The following is an 18,125-nucleotide window of genomic DNA, read 5'->3' as shown; positions in this document are numbered from 1 at the left end:
TGGCTCTCAGGGTCATCTGAGAGGATGTAAGGGCAAAAAAAAAAAAAAAAAAAAAGCAATGAAAGCAAGAAGGAGGAAAAGCTGCTCTGTTTGGCTAAGTTGAGCTCTTGGAGAACAACAAACAAAACTGCTGTAGATTGTGCCTTTGTGAGTCAATGTTTGTCAGTTCAGGATGGGGCACAAGGAGGTGACTTCTCAGGGTGATGCAAAGAGCAGCACATGCTGCTGGCTGGGGATCCAGGAGAATACACTCCTTCCTTGCCTTCAGCCTGGAACCAGCTGCACTGAGAAATTTTTCAGATGTGCCAGTTTTTTGCCTCTGTGAGTCCTGGCAGATTCTTGGGCACCTTTTACAAAGCAGAGGGATTAACTCTGACATGCCAGACAGAGCTGAGCTTTGCTGAACCTCAGCTGTCCCCACTTCATGGTTACAACTGTCACCTTAGTAGGCTCTTAAGCACCCAAGTTTAGATCAGAGGTTGCTGAATTTAACTCCAAATTATGACTGGATGTAATTGCCAAGTGCTTTATCTGTAATTTCCTTTCAGCTCATCCAGGAAGAAAGGTCCTAGCTATATCTGAGACTTCACCATTGCCAGAATTACCTTGGCCTCCTAAAATCCCCCAGGGTGCTCTCCTGATGGAAAGGCATGGTGTGCTGTGGCTGCACCAGCCCATGGGCTGAGCCTGCTCTAAGTGACTCAAAAGCCATCATAGCCCTGTCCTTGCCTTCACCCCTTGTGTCTTTGCAGTCACTGCTGTCACAGCCAGTGCTGAAAGGGAGATTAAACAGCCATCAAACAACAAAAGCCTCCATCAAACTTTTCAACTGACTTGGCCGTGTCCTCAGCACGCTCCACTCTCTGGGAACAGCAGATGTGATCCTCTCACAGTTCTCACTGGCTACACCAACCACCCCTCCTGCATTGCAGGCTGTGGCAGTGCCACAGCAAAAGGCTGCCTGCCTGCCTCCCTGCGTGCCAGCAACCAAAGACATCTCACAGCAGTTTTCTAGGGATTTTTGAGATGCACAGAATGCACAAAGCAGTCTGGAGCTGTTTCTCTTACTTGCATGGAGCTGTGCTGGGTGTCCCAGTCATGCCCAAGGAGAGGAACATGCTGGTTGCCTGCTGCTAGAGGTGAGAAGGTTGTATTTGCCCAGAGAGAACATGGGAAAAGGAACCAAATGTCCCTGCCACGAGGTGATGTAAGGAGCCAGATGGACTTGTTCAGGAGCAGGAAACACTGACCAGGCAGGGTTAATGTGAAACTGAGAAAGGGGTGAGAGCTTCCTGCTGTCAGTAGGACTGTTTGGCAAGGGACTGTTTGTTCCCCCTAGATGCACATACTGTGTTTAAACATGAGTCTAAAAATAAAACCTGCCATTGACATTGTTTTTCCTTACTTCATTTAACAATCTAGTTGCTTTATGACCTGTAATTCCAAATCACGTTGAATCAAGCAGAGTAATTTGCAAGCAGGGACAGCAACCTTTCCCCCCCTACCCCTCATCTCTGCTCCACTGAGTGTATTTTAATCCCACGGTTTTCAGCATTCCTAATGAGCCATTTACAAGCTGCCAATTACTTATGCAAATAAGGGAGGGCAGACATGGAGGGGTGGCTGTAGCTAGAGGTAAATTCTTCTACCTCAAAATGGTCTGAGATAAATCACTGCTGCTCTAAGAGCTGCCTGTGCCCAAGAGTCCTCTCAGCCATATATATCTACTGTCTAAAAATGCCAGAGGTAATGCAGAAGATGGTTAAGACAAGGAAAACAGAGGAGAAATTGCACATATATTTTTAATTATGTTTGCCAATAATCTGCTCTGTGTGCACCTTACTACAACTCAGTCTTCACCTTTTCTTCCCAAAACTCAAAGCAGCTGCACACACTGCTTGGAAACAGCTGCACAATCAGCCTGCAGAGGAATGGCCAGTTCCATGTTCATCTGAGCAAAAGCTCCAGAAGCCATGATCTCCAACACCAGGATATGAACTGTGAGAAACCCCCCCCATGCCTTATTCAGCTGGGGAGTTGTGGGAGCAGAGGAGCTGAGTTTGTAAAACCTGTAGAAAAGAGGTCAGCAAAGGCACCACCAGCTCCTAGCAGGTCCTAAACCCTTCACTTAAAGGTTGCTGCCAGAGCCTTCCCAGGTGGAGGAGAGGTGACCAAACTGATTCCCTGGGCCACCAACTGAGAGCTTCTGGTGGCCCAGAATGACACAGCCCCACACTGGGAACTCAGAGAGTGCTGGTGGAGGATCCTCTGGTCAGCTCCCCAGGAGATCCTGGAGTTCCCTGCTCAGCTGTGGGTGGGCATGGGGCAGCTGTGGACCTGTGTGTGCCAGTGGTGGCCTCTGAAGTCCTCTGCATCACAGACACAAAATGTTGGGCACATAGCACAGCCAGTCAAAAGCTACCTTTCTTATGGTCACTGCCCAGATAACAGCAGAGGCTGGGAATGCTACCAAATCTATTCAAACTACAGCCTCCAGATAGTTTGTCAGGCACCCTACAGATTTACCAGTTGTCTCCACGAGGCTGGAGACCCTTCCATCAGAACACACGTTCTTAGGACAGGCCAGCTCAGAGACATGTGATACCCATGAGACAATGCTGGACTCTGCTGGGTCCAGCTCTAAGGGGGATCTGGAGTCTGCAAAGACTGCTTGTGCCAACAGAAGCTGTCCATGAATGATCTGCATTATCATTTCCCTGGTAATGCTACAAAAGGTGTTTAATAGCTCAAAAGCTAATCGGATAGAAGCCAAGTTAAACCATCATGATGCAAGAAACACATCCATCAGGATTCTGTTCTTTTGGCAATGCAGAGAATGAAAATCAACCCAGTTTCTGGCTTTGGGAAGGAGGAAAAATATTTGCCCAATAAATCTCAACCTGGTGGTAAAAAAGACAAATCTGAAAATGGCCTGAGAAATGTAGCTTAGGAAATAGCAGCAATAAAGAACCTGCATGTGTGATCACCCCATGCTGAAATGCTTTCAGATGGGTATCTCATCATCTCCCATCTCTGTCCTGCCAGCGCCTCCCCTCTGGGTAACCAACAACACTCATCATTGTCTGCAGCCAAAGCCATTCCTGACTGAGGACTACACAAGATGTAGATAAGGCTCCATTACTTCTGGATACTGGATAATCAGTTCAACTGTCTTAGCATTAATCATGATAATATTCAAAATTCATTAGGCAAGATTGTTTGGAAATCTATTTCTTGTTAATGTCAGATTCACTGAGCATTGGCCTGGCAGCATGCAGACAGAAAACTGATAAAAGCCAAGGCATGCCACCTCTCTATAGAAGCATTCACTTTTTTTTATGTGTAGCTAGACCGTGATGTGGCAGCTCCTGCCTGGTTTGTATTTTGTGAATCTTGTCACGAGCAGCAGAACACCATGAGCACACCATGCTGCCACTTTGCTGATCAATGGACAGCTGCAAAAATATGTAGCTGCATATATAGCATACAGTTAATAATATATACAATATATACCTTGGAGTTTTTAAGGGGGAAGGCTAGACACTCAAATCTGCACCCACAAATCTTGATTTCGTACCTAAAATCTGGACAAGCAACCCAAAAGCTTCTATGTACAAGCATGGTATGGAGGTACAAAAATAGAAAGTATTTTAAAAATTAAAAACTGTTCTTTGCTTGCCTGAAAACTTACAGCAGTTTAGATTAAGCATGGGCCATAACTGCTTTACCAAGATGAAAATCTTTCAGGAATAAAACAGCTGGATCATTTCTTGTAGCCAGTTTTGTGTACCAGTTGAGGATTCCTGCAAACAGTGCACTTCCTAATGGTCTATTTGGCCCGTTTAAGCATTTTGGGTATTATTGCTTTCCTTCAGGTGTGGGTTCTCACCCTCTAGTTGAGCAGTGGTTTCTCAGCAGGGAAACATCACAGAAATACAGACCAATGTCAGAAGATACATAGGCTTTCTCTCCTAATGAAGGCAGTGCAGGCACAGATGGCATCTCAGATAAACACTCTGAAAGCTGTGTTAGAATAAAGAGCTCATCATCGGAGGCTGCAGTGTCACACCTACTAATGATGTGATTAAACCCATCAGTGCCGGTGGGAAAGCTGTGCCAGCTCTGGCAATGAAACGCTGCATTTCACAGCAGGGCAAACCCCAACCTGCACCCCCCACCCTCCACCACTCAGACCACTGCAGAGACACAATGGGGATAGGGATGTTCTTGGCTAAGCTTCCTGAGACCTAAACTAGGGGAAGTTGCCATGGACATCTCCTTCCTCTGCCTACCTCAAGCATCCTTGCCCAAAGGTGGTGTGGCAAGCAGGGGACAGGCTGCAAATGGTGACAACAGCCCAAAAGGAACAGGCACAGGAGAGGACAGTGACAGCATCTCAGCACTGCTGTCACGGAGGAGCAGCAGTGGCACCAGGAAAGGGAATAAATAAAATGCATTGTGCAGATGGTGAGGCTGGGGTTAGGCTGCAGGATTCTGCTGGAAAACAAGCTAGATGTTAAAAATTTGAAGGAATCAAGCTTTGCATTCTCTTGTCTATTTTTCCAACTAAGACTTTCTGTGCATTGAAGTTCCCTCCATTCCCTATCAAGTTGTCTGGATGCCCTTGAGTAGGACAGAGCTGCTGCAGTCCCATGCATTTCAACCGCTGTGTTAAAATTCTTCCTCCCTACTTTACTTAGCCAAGAGCATAAATAAATAAGCAAACCCACAAACACAGGAACCTGGTTCCCAGATGCCATTAGAGCCCTCGAGCACTAAGTGGCCATCACAGATATCACCAGTTGCCTTCTGTCCCCTTCCTGCAGCCAGCCAGACCCTCCACCCCAGCCAGCCCCACTGGGGCCATTGCACAAACCCAGCACCCAGTAGGACAGATCTGCCTGGTTTTGCCCTAATATAGGACTGCTCCAAGACAGTCAGCTCTCCAAACAGGCCAGTTTTCCTAGAAGAGTCTCTAGCCACCAGCTCTCCATTAGGGTTAGCCACAAGCGGAAGGACGGAAGGAGAAAGTGAGTCTAAAAAACCGCTAATGTTCTGCAGTGTCAGAAAGGATGAATGACCCCTGCAGACATATGCTGAGCAGACAGGACAGCCCTCAATTATGTCACTGCTGGAGCATTTACTTCAAGGATAAACGTGACTACAGATGCTGGGTTTAAAGCCATGGCTGTTTTCACTCCTCTGGATAATCCCCTCTAGTCCAGGAGCATTAGGGGTGTGTGTGCGCCGTGCCCCTGCAATGACACACACCTGCCTAGGAAAAGGTTTTACAGGGGGAGAGTAGAGCTACAAAAAAAACCCATTAAATTTCATTCTTCTCCCTTTCCTTTGTGAGAGAAGGCCCTAAAGGATTTGCTAAGGTATTGATGGGTGCCAATCCATATAACCCAGCGAACAACCCACAGCCTCCCTCAGGAAATCACGAACAAATCTTGCCTACACGACGGAAATTTCCTGCTTGCCACACTGATTTTCCCCACTCATCCTCTCCGCATTATCCCTGTGCTAACTTCTATACACTTCTCTCAACATTTCCTAACCTTCAAGCTCACAACTTTGTAAATATTTGCAATCAGGTAGCACATCTCCCCACTCTGGTCATCCTTCAGACAAATTATTTACATACAGCCCCTTCTCTCCTTGGTAATCAATGGCTTCACACTGTCTTTGTTTCTGCCTCATCTCTTCAGAAGCTGTTGACTGTATGGATGCTCTTTGTGGGGATGAATTGGGGACATGTGACTATGTAATAAAAGAGTATTTAAACTAATGATTGCTGTAGAGACACACACTTTGCTCTTTAACTTGGATTCTTTACATAGAGGGGCTTCAGAACAGCATTTGTTTCACTGTCTCACTGAAAGCCAGAAATTCTAGGGAGCTGCCACTGAAAAGAGATTGTGCTTGGCTTGAAGAGGACATGGTTTAAAAAGACAAAATGCCTGGGGTGGGCACAATCTCACTCTACAGCACTACTTGCTGTATATTGATCAAAGTGGGCTTGCTGCTTTATTAGCCACTCAAGAGATGCAATGAGCTACCACTGGAATTTTTGCTTGATAATCAAAGGCATTTGTCATCCTTCCAAATGCTCTGTGAGTAGGTGTTTGATTTGGGTGCGTGTAAGAAATGGAGGAGAGAAATCTGGAGCAAGAGGCATTGTTCTGATCCACGGCAGCATCCTCCATGGCTCCATGGACACCATCCCACGGCGTGGTCAGGGACACGGACAGGGTCTCTGGCTCAGCAGAGTCCTTCACCACTGGCAAAGCTGGTCCCTGGTGACATGTGAAGAGCCTTTTGCCTTTTGCCTTTCAGATGCCTGGCACACAGATCTCCCTCACAGCCCTCCTTTCTGTTTTGGCTTCCCTGCATTTCCTAGACAAACTGCTCTGGCGTTTTATTGCTCCCTTTCTCTGACAGATACAGGTGGCCTTGCTACCCTCTCATTGCACCTCCCCCAGCTTGAATTTTAAACTATTTAACAGCTTTAAATGCACCTAATGAAGCTTCAGCCTGCACTTTGCTGCCATCCCTCAGCTTCTCTAGCACCAGGAAGAAGAGTGGTGTGGAAGCCTATCACAGATCCCCTGCGTTGGAGGTCTAATTACACAGTAACTGGTGACCTCGTAAGTACAGGGTAATCTGCTGTGTAATACCAGGGTAAATGATCCCAGTACTCCTGTCTTTTCCACTGCAGCCTTATGCAGAGATGGAAATACAGCCAGTTAAATGGTAATTAATCTTTGAACCACCTGACACTCGCCCAAGGCAGTGAGGAATAACCAGCAGAAGCCCACTGTCTCTGTGCAGGACAAGGGACTCAGGAGCCACTGCTCTGGGAGTGTCCAGTGTCACCTGGCCTCTCTGGGAGCCAGCTGCCAGAGGCAGTGGGAACAGGCTGCTTTCTTGGGGCTGGATGCAGCTGTGTCCTGCCTGTTGGGCAGCAGTTATTTGGAGAGGCACATCCAGAATCATCTGCAGAAGGAAGGGGGCAACAGGCCATGTGGATGGCAGAGTGGAACAGGCACCTGTGCTGTCAGTGGAAGCAGGATGGAGCCAGAGGCAGCTCAGCCATGCTGGGATGAACTGTCTAGGGCACTTTCTTACCCTCACTGCAAGAGAGGGGGGTGGGAAGAGCACCAATGCTTTCCTCTGAAACCATCCCAACCAGCCAGGCCCAGGCCCAGGCACTCACCCTGCAAAACTCCAGGAAAATCAGCCAAGAGATCCATTTTCTCCCTCCCCACTGTGATATGCATTTCATTCCATCCCCTGCTAACAGCCTGCTGCCCTGGGGCTGGGGGCTGTCTGTCTGACCCCTGCTACCTTCATGGCAACAAAATATATTTGCATTCAATTCAGACCCACTGACATCATTCCCTCTGAAGACTTGCAGTTTTTTATGGTAAGCACAGTAATGATTTTCAGATTATAGACTAATAAAATATTTTAATTTGTTCGGCACATTAAGGTGGGCACTATATGATTATTATGACATTTAAATAGTGTTTAAAAAAAAGAAAAAGGAGGGTGAGAGGGCCTGCTGGCATTTCTTTTCAAGCATGAGCTCTGAAATAGAAACTTAAAATCCCACATGTGGGTACCGAGATCAGCTCTGATACCTCCCCTCTGTGCCTGTTTCACTTGAATACCTGCCAAGTTAAATAAGCAAACATGGGATTGCAGTGTCCTAGTTCCAAACCTGGTTTTGGCAAAGGAGGCCTCCTCCTTAGTCACTCTGGCCATTCTGTGCAGCAGTGGCCTGAGCTAAGCACCTCCTCCATGTGCCACAAGGTCACAGCTGGGCTAGGTCATCACAACTGATGGGTTACACTGAGTTTTTACACTTGAACCTGTGCTCACCAATTTCTCCCCTCTGTCCATTCATTGTATTATTATCCATTGTGTATTAAGATAAACTAACCTGACAAATCATGGGTTTAGAGCATCCCATCATTTTCATGGCATGCAATGTACACTGCAGGCTGCTGCACCACTTCCTCTGCCTGGGTAGCACCTGCATGGCTTGGGGTCAATCAGACTGCACTGGACAAAGCAGGGGCATTTTGGAGGGGGAAAGTTGCCCTTGAAGCACCATGGGTTGGTATGGCTGATAACTGTGGAATTCCTTTCCTAATCTGCAGAACATGACAATGAAACTCCACCCTTGGAAGTGTTCACAACCAGGCTGAATGAGGCTTTTAGCATCCTGGTCCAGTGGAAGGTGTCCCTGCCTATGGCAGGGGAGAGGGACTAGATGTCTTTAATGTCCCTTTCCATCCAAACAATCCCATGATTCCATGAACTCACTGACTTCTCAAAAATGCTGTGCAGGTAATGGCTTGCACAGTGGAGCTATAAATGGCAGGGAAAAGCCTGTCAGCAAAAGGAAAAAAATAGCCAAATGTTTAGCTCAGCATTAGTTATACCTGGCAAGAGAGACAGAGGGTTACACAATGAATATGATGGTGAAGAATAGCAAAAAAGGTTCCTTTGTGCTGTGAGTACTTTTGCCTTGTTCCTCACCTGGATCACTCAGGAGATGATGTGAAGTCTGTTCTACAAGGCAGAGGGAAGAGTGAGCTCAGGCCTCCCTGTTATCATTACCTGACCTTGCACGTTCTCTTCTGCAACCTCAGCATTTTTTTGTGGTGAGGATTTCTGGGTGGTTATTTTAATAAAACTGTGTTAAATTTCTTGCTTCCACGCCAGGTACCTGCTGTGTAACAAATGGGCCATGACTAAGCATAGACTGGAAATCAGGGGCAGCTACGATTTAAAGCAATGGGATTCTGGGACTGTCTTCATCCCCTTAGGAACACATTTAATAGTGGTGCTTGATTATGAAAAAGATAAATCTGATGTGATTGATGCAGCAGGGGATTGGATTTGATGATCCAGGGAATCCTTTCCAGATCTCTTTACTCCTAATGAAGTAATTTTTCAAAGGAGTTTTTAAGGGTGTGGTGGGGATGCAGTGCTCTGCTGATGGCAAACAGTGGTGAAGTATGTAGGTACCTGGTGATGGTTAGTGGGTCCTCATCCCCAGATTTAACCAATTCTTATCAACAAGAGGATGGAGCAGTTATCTTTCCTGGTTCTACTGATCTAGAGCAAACCAAGCAGAGGCGGGTGCAGGGATCCTACCTGCTTCCTTTGCATTTTCCAGCCACTGAGGACTCCCAAAATTCACTCTCTGTGAACCAATCTCTCAAACGTCTCAGCTCACAGACTCCCTAGATATTCCTAAGGTACTTACCTGTTTCCCAATGCTATAATGAGTGTGTCCCTTGCAATCTTATTTTCATGTGAATCTCCTTGGTGAGCACGAACTCTTTAACAATGGCAAACTGAGGCCCAGGAGAACTAATGGAATTTCCTATGGTGGCAGAGGACATCAGTAGCAGGGAAGGGACCTGCAGCACAGTGCAGGTCTGGGATCTCACTGCTGGACTTTCCTCCCTGCACCTGGCTCTGCCCTCCCTTTGAAAACAGGCAGAGCAGAGCACAAAGCAGTTTTCAGCCTAAGCATTCACTGATCTGAGATTCCCAGCCTTTGTCAAGCCCTGGGGGCTGAGCTTGGGGTTTTTGAAGGTACAGGGCTAGGTTGTTTCAGAAGTGATGCCCAGGGAAAGTGATAATGTTCTTTTTTCCCCCTAGTAGTTTTAATTCTTTAATTCCTGCTTGCTAATAAGATAAAATGCTGTGATTTCTGCAGGATCAAATGGTGCAGGATAAGCTAAAGGAGTTAACTAATTAACAGGCTTTTAGAGCTGGGAAAAAAATAATAAAAAAACCCAAGAGGGTGGTAGATAACAGCTATGAATACTGCCCCAGCATCACCTGCCATGACACTGTAGCCAAGGGGAGGCTGTCATGTAAGTGCAGGGCATGGCATTCTGATAGTGAATAAAAATGATAAATGAGAGGGTAAGGCTTTCTCTCTGCAAAATGTGGTTATTCACAGATGTGCTACATTTCTCCAGGGCCTGATCCTGCAAGAAATACCAGGTGTAGCAACTCTGTGTTCCCCTGGCTTCCCCAGGGATTCCTTGGAGCAGTGAGTGCTAGGCCCAGTGGCAAGTGGTTGCAAGATCAGATTCATAGTGTGCCAAGCATTTTGAATGAAAAGAGCTATAAAGAAGTCACATATTATTATGTCACACTGCAAAGGTCACTCCCAGTATCTGTTCTGTCATAAGGACATGATTCAAAGGCAACAAAATAGTGTCAGGGCACAGGGGAAAATAATTTTTTTAAAACTGCCTTCAGGGCCAAGGATACAAAATTACATCAGTGCTTAGAACTAAATTCCCATCCACACCCCACAATTCAATTTTGGCTCAGAAAGGCACAAGTGTAACAAAATCACCTTTCAGTGGCAAATCTTCTTTTCTGCTGACATATCCTCTGCAAAATCAGCAATATCTAAACTCACACTCCCATTTGGTTCTGGCAACAGTCAGGAAGTGCCAGAGCCTTGCTCTGTCACAGACCCCAGGAAGGAGTTGCAATATCCCCTCAGCTGCTGTAGGCATTCTCTGGAGCAGGAGGAGGGGTCCTGACACTCCTCCTTCATCAGCTGGCCAGGAGCAAACAGCTCCCCTCACAGTGCCACAGGGAGGCTGGGGTAACTGGACCCAGGTGATTTATCCCAGACATGCCTACTTTGCAAATATTTATGCCCATCTCTGGGACTGCTGGCACAGGGAAGTTATTGGGAAATAAAGTGTGGAAGCCATCACTTTCCTGCCTCAAACTATGAGGGGTCATAACTGCTCTCTGTTCGGTGTCTTATGGTAGATTAGCTCCATCCACTTCCAAAACAGGCTCAAGCAAAGACTCCCTAACTTTCTGGATCAACAGAGCATTTCCTTGTGTGCAAGCAGAAAAATCCCACAGGAGAGCCAAGTTGGATGTTTGCTCCTGTCTCAGGCTCCTGCAGCTCAGCCTCAGCAGCCCTGCAGCTTCCTGGAGGGGACACTGAGCTGAGGATCCTGCAGAGAGCACCACGGGATGCTGGCTTTGCTCTGTGGGAGGAGGGCAGGGTGAACAGAGGTGTCCCCAACCCTCAGCAGGTTCACACAGCTCACGTGGCTCCCATCAGCCACACCCTTGGCAGAACCAAACTCCTTTGCTCTATCACAGCTTCAAATTCACAGCAACCCCTCACTGCCCCTCCTCTGGCCATGGGACCGGAGCAGCAGTGGGAAGTGTTGGGTGACACCCACTCAATCACAGCTGCAGACACCCAGTCAGACACTCAGAGCGTGTCCAGACCAGCACACAAAAGCTGTCAGGGCTGGCATGTGACAATCCAACCACCCAAATGATCTGGCCCATGCCAGTTTGACTGTCCAAGCAGCTGTTCAGAGGACAGCACAGATCAGGGACAGTCCTGGTGAGCAGCGCAAATGCCACCCTGCTTGGAGGCACGGGGTAGTTTAGCTGCACAGAGACAACCCATGCTGTACTTGCTGCCATCAGAGGCCAGCCCACACTGTCCACTAGTGCAGACACAGCCTGGACACCCCCAGAGGAAGGTGGCACTGGGGACTTCTGCATTCACCCCATATTATCTCACCATCCAGAGGAGCCCCAGAGAGCGGCTGCAGTAGACACGTGTGCAGTTCCCATCAGAGACAAGAGCTCCTTCCCTGCCAAAGGCACAAGACCCGAGCTGTTCCCAAAGCCACTCAGCCCCACGAGTCATTTCATGCCCAAGCAGCACCAGTCCCCCACTTGCAGGGTTTGGGATGCACTCACTGTTGCAGCTGCCGACGGTGCCAGTCTCTGTCGCTGCCACGCTGCGCTGAGCTGGCCCTTCAGACGCGGCCCTTCCTGACAGTGAATGGGTGAGAACAAGGGAGGGAGACAAACAAAAGAGAAGGGAAGGGTGAGAGAGGGAGGGAGGGATGGAGGGGCATGAAGCAAGGGGACAAGAAGGGAAAGGGTGTGTCTTTAACTGAACCAAAAGTCTTTTGCTGGCTGCAACATCCCAACACTACTCAGCCTTTGCTGCGAGGGCGTGGCGCAGGTGAGACCCTCTGGCCCCAGTGGCCACCACCTTGCACCCCACACCTGCACCAGTGCACAGAGGGGGTGAGCTGGGCAGGAGTCAAGGGGCACTCAGCCTCCTGAAACTTCTCCTTGGACCGTGAGGCCACATAGAATGGTCACACAGAATGTCATCCCTTGAGGGACCCAGAATTCTTCTCCAGACAAGAGAAATTTTAGGATGCTTGAGAACTTGCTCTGTGTCTGGTACTTCAGCATCCTGCTTCTTGCCCATTGCCAGCCCTCCTGAGCATGGTGCAGGGACCCATCTGCCTCTGCCAGCAGAAAAAGGCCCAGGCCTGATATCTTCACTGAACAACCTCAGGCCAGCCAGAGTTAAGGGTATTGTTGGCCAAATGTCCCAGTGAAGCACCTCACACATCACCCTACACTGGTCCAAAAGTCTTTGTCCCATTAGTACTGTCGCAGGCTGGGGAAGAAAATAGTTGATCCCACAGCTCCAAATCACCCACAAACCTGCCAACAATCAGAAAACTGAAGTTTAGAAAGTGAGAGGGGAAGCAAAATTCTGGGGCAGGAAATACAGCACTACATTTTCCTCTGCAGCAAAGTAGGAAAGATTTGCAGAGTAGGAGAGAGGAAAAAGGGGTAGTGATCTCAGTGAGCACATTAGGAGTGAATGAGAGGCATAAAGTCTGCTGACTTTCCAGTGAGATGTTTGTGTTCCCACGAGGACAAAATTCCAAGATGGAAAGGCAGTTGGTGAACACAGTGGTTTGGGGGTGCACTCCTGGCTGTGCTACTGGGGAAGTCAGGCCCAGAACTGCCTGGGGAATACCCCAAATACGGCCTCAGGGTGTGTCCAGCTGGTCATTGCCCTGGGCACCTGCCCACCCTGCATCAGCAGTGGAAACAGCTGCTGAATGTAGCTGACAGCTCATTCTGCTTGGGGAATTGCCCATTGGATGACTGACTCACCTCCCTTCCCAAAAAGTTGAGGTAGGAATTGGGGGGAGGAAAGGCTTAGAAAATTGTTTCATGATGGTTGTTTAACTTGCCTCTGTGTTACAGTTGGGGGAAAACAAAAGAGAAGTCTGTGCATAAAACCGCATCATAAAGCCAGCTGTGGCAGAGGCACGGATGTTGGAAAGAAGTAGAGCAAATGAAGTCATCCAGCAGTGGGGGAAAAACATCAATATAATATAGTGCAGAACAAAGCAAATTCTACCTCAAACACAGAGCTGAAAGGGAAGCATCTCCCTCTGTCAGATCTATTACCATGCATTTATTCCAATAACAAATAACTAACCCAGAGAGTAACCCAAACCTGATTTATTTCTCCATCTAAGTAAATATGTAGAGGCAGCCGAATTTGAGTGTAAAAACCACTGATCTCATATGGTTTTTTTATATATGTTGGAAAAAATAGGAGTGAAGTTTCTGCCTTGCTGCCAGGGGATGCTGGCAAAGCATTTGAGCTATAGATATTGTATCTTGTCACTAATGACTGCAGGGAACTAAAAGGGATTTGGATTTTTTAATGCTTCACATTAATTGATAATTTGGTCTCAGAATCCACAGTGGAACAGAGGATTTGCTATATTGGATCTGTCTAGTGGCCCATAAAATCTGGCATCTTGCCTCAGTGATGCTCAGAAAAATTATCATCCAGCTCCTTTGCTTATAAGGTTTTTGGCCATTCCTATAAGGACCATACAACAGAAAGGGGCAGAAGGTCCCTCTGGCTTACACAGCAAACATTTCCAAAAACCTCGATATGCAAGTTTGGCAGGGTTCTCTCTCTATATATTTGTTTAGTTTTTTATTTTGGTTTGGTTTTTTTAAAGCAAGGAAAAAACTCTTTAACTACAACCATTCTCAACAGATACACTGCCGCTTTAACTCTCGGTCTCCCCAGCCCAAATAGAGAGGAGGAGAACTTCAGGCATTTTCAGAAGGCAAACAGGAGCAAGGCTGAGGCCAGAGTGGGGAGATGCCTTCTGCTGAGCAGAACATTATTGATTAGGCAGTATAAAGATTTCCCTCACTAATGCCTTTAGCAATCTTATCATGTGTCGCCCACATAACTGGATGGGGAAGAGAGAGGTGGAATCACTTAAGCGTTCAAAGCTCAACACGCACTGAGAAAAGATTCCCATTCCGTGTGTGTGTGCAATTTTGTGCATCGTTGCCCCTTGATTGTACATTGAACACGCTCTCTTTGACAGCAGAGCCCTAAACAGCCTGGGTATTAAAGCTGCTTGCCAATAGGGCCTTTCTGCATCCAGCTGTGGGGGGAGAAGGAGCTCGCTGGGGCTGGGAGAGGCAGGACTATGAAACTGGGGGGAATTAGGAGGGGAAAGCCTGGAGAAACTCTGACTGTGCAGGAAAAAAGAAAAGCAGTGGTTTCCTTCCATACAAGCATCTTAATTAGGGATGTTGATGAAGATACTTGCATTTTAATTTTTTCAGGGAGGCCTTCAGTTTGTCATGAAGCAAAGCATAGTTTATTCATGATCTCACTAAACTGGCTTATAACTTCTTTGCCTCCAGTTTCTTTGCTGATCACACCGAGGTTTGGGAATGCTCCCCACCTTTCCTGATCAGTGTGTCACCACACCAAAGATCTCTTGGCTGCACCCCTGGTAAAGGAGAGCTGAGATCATGGTCCTGCAGGTGGGAAGGCAGAAGGAGGCCAGTGGCCAGCTGGACTGCAGCAAGGAAATGGGTTTAACAACCTAGACAAGAAGAGAGGGGAGGGTTTTACATTTGCACATTCCAGTCTCTCTGGACTGTAAGTGGCAGTGCTCTTCCCAAAGCATGAACAGTTCATGACCCACATTTTTCCTGGTCCACCTGTGCTGGAATTATGGAGCTGGAATAATATGCTGGCATACCGTTCTTTACCTTCTTCTGCTCTAGCTGCAGTTTAAATCAGTTTAAATTTAAATACAGTTTAAATTTGTACCCACTTTGATAAAACCCAGAACCATCAGAGTCTCTGACCTACTGTGTACAAAATCCTTCCTTGTTTCTGGTGACACCACAGTGAAACATGTTGTGACTCTCCACCAAAGGAGAGTCTATCTTGCTTAAAAGGAAGCATTGAGCTCTTTTCCCTGTCTGTCGCAGCTTTCAGGCTAATGGGATGTTCCAAGTGGGGACAGGAGAAGGAAGCGAGCACACTGAATGCAGGAAGCCTCTAGCAGGTGCTGGGAACCACACTTGGACAAAACAAATTAAAACAGGGAAAGAAAAACAGTTTCACAGTCAGGAGGAAGGGAAAAACTAAAGGATGGATGGGGATCACAAGTAGCTTTTCTTGCCTCTCTAGATCTGTTGGCTGCAGCCAGGGAACACTGAAAATAGAAAAGAGTCCTGCCCTCCATAGTAAAGTTTTATGCAAAGGGAATTGCTTTGAAGGAAAGGGTTCCTGAACTTCCCTGCAGGAAATTTGCTATTTCAAGTTTTTACAGCAGAGGTGACAGGTTTGGGTAGTTTGGCTGCATTGAGAAACAGCCCCAGCTTTCTGAACTGAACTGATTCTAACTCCTGGGGATGGTGTCACTACCCCAAGGATGGCTCCAGCATTTGACTGGTTACTCCCAGGACTCTCCCCAGATCCCAGGAAAGCAGAAATCAGCCTGGACAGCTTTTAAGAGCAGCCAAAGTCCAGTCAGCATGGACATGGACTGGAAGAATCGTCTCTGTTGAATCCAAACTTGTCATAGACATCCTCAAGTGTTTTAGGTCAGGAAATACTGAACAACAAACAATTCCTCCCTCTTTGGCTACATCTTTGACCTCTACAAATGGAAGGTTAAAAACCATCAGGAAGCTAAAATGAAAGGCTTTGAACTCCCAGCCCTCTGGATCTCAGCCAGCCTGATGTTTGGGAGAAATCAAAAGCCTCAATTCAAATGCCTGGGAAATGGGGCTGAGCTTTGATTGAAAGATCCTAAGTTTGATAAGCTCTCAGTAGGTCTGTGAGGGTTTGGGGAGAACATAGGGATTTAGCTGGAGGTCAGTGTTTAGGTGAATATTGAGACTGTATTAAACAAAAATTCTGAGCCAAATGACTTGCCATGACAGCAGCAACATACCCCAAGCAGGAGAAGAGGTGAGCGTGGAGGTCAAGTACCAGAACAGGGAGCTTTTAATCTCCCAAAAACAAACCGCTCTTTTGTGCCTGTGCTTCAAAGAAGATGTCACCAGATTGTGAGAGCTCTTCACCTGCCACATCCCTCTCATTACTGGAATGAAATAAATGGCAACAGCATGAAAACAGCAACTCAAGCAGGAGAACAACAGGTAGACAGAGAGAAAAAGGCGAGGGAGAAAACAGGGTGTGGATGCAGGTCTTGACAGGGTAGAGAATTAGGGCAATTACCGTTTCTGAGGAAATGCCAGGAATACAGCACAACCTAATTTCCCCAATTAATTCTTCTGCACTTGAGCTGCTTTGTGTGAAGGGCTCTTAAGGTTCCAAACAGGAGTGAAAAAAAAAAGACTCAACATTTGTTTTTCCTTCAGTGTAGAAATGGGGAAGTGTTGAGGGAACATGTCTGGCTAAAACACAAGATGATGCTGTTACATCTTCCTTTCAGGAGATAAGGAGCTGTGCCACAAATTCAATTTGCAGAGGTTTTTATAGGAGCCACAGAGATATCAAAGACCAGCACGTTCAATATCACACTGACTTTTCCTGCACGCAGAGCACACCAGGACAGGCACAGAGACACTTCACCCACACACCCACATTGAGCCGTTCCCTCAGCCCCCCTTGCCAACCCTACTGCAGCTTAGGAGGAATCTGGTTCCTCTGCCCCCAAACCCCAGTCAGGACAGTTGTGAGGCACCATGGCATGAGCCACCCACACCTAAAGAGGCACACAGATGTCATCTACGAGGAGTGACGGCCATAAGAACAAGGAAAGAAATAAATCAGGGGTTGATACATGGGATAAACAGATGTTGAGAAGGGCATAAATACTTTCAAACACAGGCTCTTGCTCATAGGAAGAAAGTGGCTCTGCTTGGCTGGCACATGTGTATCAGTCACATCTCCAGGTCACTGTGAGACTTTTTTGCCCCTACTCTTGTAGGTCTGACAAAGCAAGATATATTTCCATAATCCCAGCTAAGAAGCAGAAAATTAAAACACTTTTCACTACTAAGTCCTCTTCTTAATAGAACATACATTCATAGATGTGAAACCTTCCCAAAACCTGATGAGAAAGGATGTAGAGAGAGCAGCACATCACATTTTCCTCCTCAGAGAAGGGCTGGAAGAGGAAAAGGAAGTGCACAGATGCATCTGCACAGCACTGAGGTGCTGGGAAAGGTGCTGATTGTGAAGCTGAACATGACACACACATTGTACCTTCTACAACAGATCCTCCACAACAGCCAGCATGGCCAGGGACTGAGCTTGCTGCCCCCCACCCATCAGCTCTGAGGACGCTGCCTGAGTGCACAGCCTGGCTCACTCTCTGTCCAGGGCCGACTTACAGCCAGCGTGCACTGGCTCTACCATAAAACCTGAGAGTGGCAGCTTATTTTCCCTCCCAACGTGAGGCAGTACCACATCCCAGCTAGAAATTCAGGGGGAGTTTTCCTCCCCTGTGCCTGTTGGCCTTTCCCTTAGCAGGTGATGGTTCAGAGCCCCAGCACACTCATCACAGGGCTCCATCCTTGTGCTGGCAGGGCTGGGCAGCAGTTCTCCTGTGCTGGGATCCACACTGCACAGCAAAACCACACAGAAAGCACCAGGGGGCTGACAGTGGGTGTTGTGCAGCTGAGGGATCCACAGGAGCTCTACGGGGCTCTGACAAGTCTGCAGAAAAAGGCAGCTGGGAGAGTACAGCTGACTCTCTGCAGAGATCTCAGAGCTGCTGGGAACAGAGCACCAGTGATGGTGTGATCACTTTGGAGCTCTCTATGGAGAAGACTGTGGGTCAGACTAAATCCAGTTCCAATGCAAGGCTTGTCTGTTAGTCTTACCCACCATGCTGGATGAGCCTCCAAAGGAGCACGACCCAGGCAGCTGCTAAATCTCAGTGACATATTGCACACAGGGAAAC

General features: G+C 47.4%; 1 protein-coding gene across 2 annotated transcripts in view; it reads right to left on the bottom strand.

Moving 5' to 3' along the window:
- Positions 1-18,125, bottom strand: part of NTRK3 (neurotrophic receptor tyrosine kinase 3) — a 216,243-nt gene that overhangs the window by 22,699 nt on the left and 175,419 nt on the right. Inside the window, exon 16 of one of the 2 annotated variants that reach the window (XM_059858550.1) lies at positions 11,791-11,865. The exons of the other annotated variant lie outside the window; for it this stretch is intronic. Coding sequence (XP_059714533.1) covers positions 11,791-11,865 — 75 coding nt within the window. The remainder of the gene's footprint in view (positions 1-11,790; positions 11,866-18,125) is intronic. 2 annotated transcript variants of the gene reach the window in all.

Source organism: Haemorhous mexicanus, chromosome 13, assembly GCF_027477595.1.
Source record: "Haemorhous mexicanus isolate bHaeMex1 chromosome 13, bHaeMex1.pri, whole genome shotgun sequence".
NCBI classification, from domain to species: Eukaryota; Metazoa; Chordata; class Aves; order Passeriformes; family Fringillidae; genus Haemorhous; species Haemorhous mexicanus.
Note: the sequence above shows the minus strand (reverse complement) of the source record. Positions and strands in the feature narration are given on the sequence as shown.